Here is a 2,721-nt window from a genome sequence, read left to right on the forward strand (position 1 = left end):
CCTCTGTCATATTAGGCTGCAGATTCCTTGAAATTAAGACATATGCTATTCATATATTTATCTTCCAGGGCCAGTGCAGCATTTGAAACATAATAGACGCTCAATAAACATTTAGTAAGTGAAATATATTTTTCATTGAAATGTATTGTGTCTTGGGGAAACTTGGTGGCTCAGTGGTTGGGTGTTTACTTTTGGCTCAGATCATGATCCCGGGGTGCTGGATGGAGTCCTGCCTCTCCCTCTCCCTATGTCTCTGCCTCTCTGTCTCTGTCTCCCATGAATAAATAAATTTTTAAAAAATGTATTGTCTTTTAAAGCTTCACAATCTTTTTGACAGCGTCCTTGAATGCTTGCTTCACTTGCTGATTTCTTAGAGTATAAATGAAGGGGTTTAACAACGGAGTAATTGAGGTAATGAGTACAGCTATTCCTTTGTTGAAAGAACCTTCTTCTTTTGCAGAGGGATTAATGTACATAAACATGCAGCTGCCATAAGAGAGGGATATGACAATCATGTGGGAAGAACAAGTAGAAAAAGCTTTTTTCCTTTGCTGGGCGGAAGGGATCCTCAGAATGGTCCTGATAATGTACGTATAAGAAAATGTCACCAGCAGTAGAGTAACCACCAGAGTCACAACTGCCAAGAAGATGACCATCACTTCTAGGATGCTTGTGTCTGAGCAGGCAAGCTCCAGAAGGGGACCATAATCACAGTAATAGTGATTCAGAATATTGGAGGCACAGAAATCCACCTGGCTCATCAGGATGATTGGGGGTAAGATAGCTAGGAATCCTCCCAGCCAGGAGCAGAACACGAGTTGTATGCAGACCCGATTGCTCATAATGATCAGATAATGCAGGGGTTTGCATATGGCAACATAGCGGTCATAGGACATAGAAGCCAAGAGATAAAACTCTGTTGCCCCAAGAAATATAGCAAAAAAATATTGAACCAAGCATCCAGCAAAACTGATGACTTTATTTCCTGTTGTCACGCTGGTCAGAAATCTGGGAATAAAAATGGATGTGAAGGAAACTTCTAAGAAGGAGAAATTCCGGAGGAAGAAATACATGGGGGTCTGGAGGTGAGGATCTACTAGAGTGAGAATGATGATAGTCAAATTTCCTAAGACACTTAGTATATAGGTGATGAAAAGAAAGATGAATATGACAACCTGGATCTCAGGTTGATTTGTGAAGCCCAACAGAATAAACTCAGTAAATGTCCTGTTTTTCATTGCTGACTTTTAGGAGACCTCAAGGAAAGAGGTGAGTGATGAAAATTCAAGTTTCTCAGGGTAGGAGAGACAAAGCCGATCCTAATGAGTCATGTCATATAATACTCTCTATTCAGTTGACCCAAACCAGCATCACATTGCATTGGACTTGGCTCTATGGAAGCCCAATATCTTCTATGTGAATGACCTAATTCCTAAAATCTTTTTAATCCTCAAGTGGATATATTCCTAGACACTTAACAGACTATTACAGAATGATTACTCTTTTTTTCAGAAGGAAACCCATTTTGAACCTATCCTTTACTCACAAAATGCTTATGAAATCTCCACATTTAAGTCACTTTGCTCTGACTCTATTAATTTCTCATGCCTTTGTGCTCTTGGCAGAACTATTTATATCAGATTGGGTTTTCCATGCTTTCCTTTCCTTTCTTTATGCCCCTCCCCCTTCCCTGTACTACTTAGCCTTTCACTGGCTGTCTGCCAGAGATCATCATCTCCATTATTGTCCAAGTCTCTGACTTCCTTGTTTCAACAACTGATAGGAGATAGGAAATTCCTCAAAAAGATATGGTTGAAGGTTTTGATGCATAAGTGATTTTTTTCTGCAGCCCCTATTTCTTTTGAAGCATAAATTTGTAATAGGCCTTTAATATTTTTGGGTCAATACTATCGCATATTATATCATGAGGATTTTTGACTACACAAACAAGGCTCTGTTGTCAACAAATCATATTAATTAGCATTTTCTTATATGTTTCTCTGCCATGTTCGAATTCTTGTGGGTAGATTTGTGATATATCTCTGAGAATAGAGATCTTGAGCTATCCACAGACAATAGCTCAGAATGGATTTTGCTCAAAGTCTTAAAGAGTTCTCAATGGCAAATTAAGGATGACAGTTTATCATGCCTTAAAATTTCCCATTCTCTATTCTTGATGTATAGAAACCAGGAAGAGGGACATTCATGTTTCTGACAAGAAGAGTCCTTTGGAGATAAATTAGTAACCCCTAAGAAAGGAGAATTTGCTGGTGGTATCCTGCATGCGTTTTTTTATTTTTCTGATTCAGAGGCAAAGACAATATAAAAGGCCCTTCTAATTCACATGCATATAGGTTAGAAAAAATCATATTTTCAGAATTGTTCTTGTCAATCTCTCCATTATTCCATAGAGCTGTTGCAGGAACTAGATGATATTAAGCTTTGACTTGGATTTGCCGATAGCCTCCCTTTCCTGTTTGTACTAACCTGTGGTCTTTGGCAAGTAGGGCATTTTCATCCCGATTTTCACAATTGATTGACTTCTTGATCCACATTTATAAAATAATAACATCAGTGACTTTAAAAACATACAATGCTTGCACCCTTGACAATCTGAATGACTGCAGTAGGATGCTTCCGTTGTCGTACCTAAGAGGTAAATAAATCAAAGGTGAGATGTGCCGTGAGAGTCCCTAAGTAGTATAAAATTTAAAGTGCTGT

General features: G+C 38.5%; 1 protein-coding gene across 1 annotated transcript; it reads right to left on the reverse strand.

Moving 5' to 3' along the window:
* Positions 1 to 311: 311 nt before the first annotated feature.
* LOC129514974 (olfactory receptor 6C4) lies at positions 312 to 1,238 on the reverse strand. The gene has a single exon (XM_055333659.1). The coding sequence runs from the start codon at positions 1,236 to 1,238 to the stop codon at positions 312 to 314; it is 927 nt and encodes a 308-aa protein (XP_055189634.1).
* Between the last annotated feature and the right edge of the window lie 1,483 nt (positions 1,239 to 2,721).

Source organism: Nyctereutes procyonoides, unplaced genomic scaffold (genome assembly GCF_905146905.1).
Source record: "Nyctereutes procyonoides isolate TBG_1078 unplaced genomic scaffold, NYPRO_anot_genome, whole genome shotgun sequence".
Classification (NCBI taxonomy): Eukaryota; Metazoa; Chordata; class Mammalia; order Carnivora; family Canidae; genus Nyctereutes; species Nyctereutes procyonoides.

Excerpts from the sequence above, each read along its gene's own strand:
- LOC129514974 (XM_055333659.1), bottom strand. The coding sequence starts at position 1,238 with ATGAAAAACAGGACATTTACTGAGTTTATTCTGTTGGGCTTCACAAAT.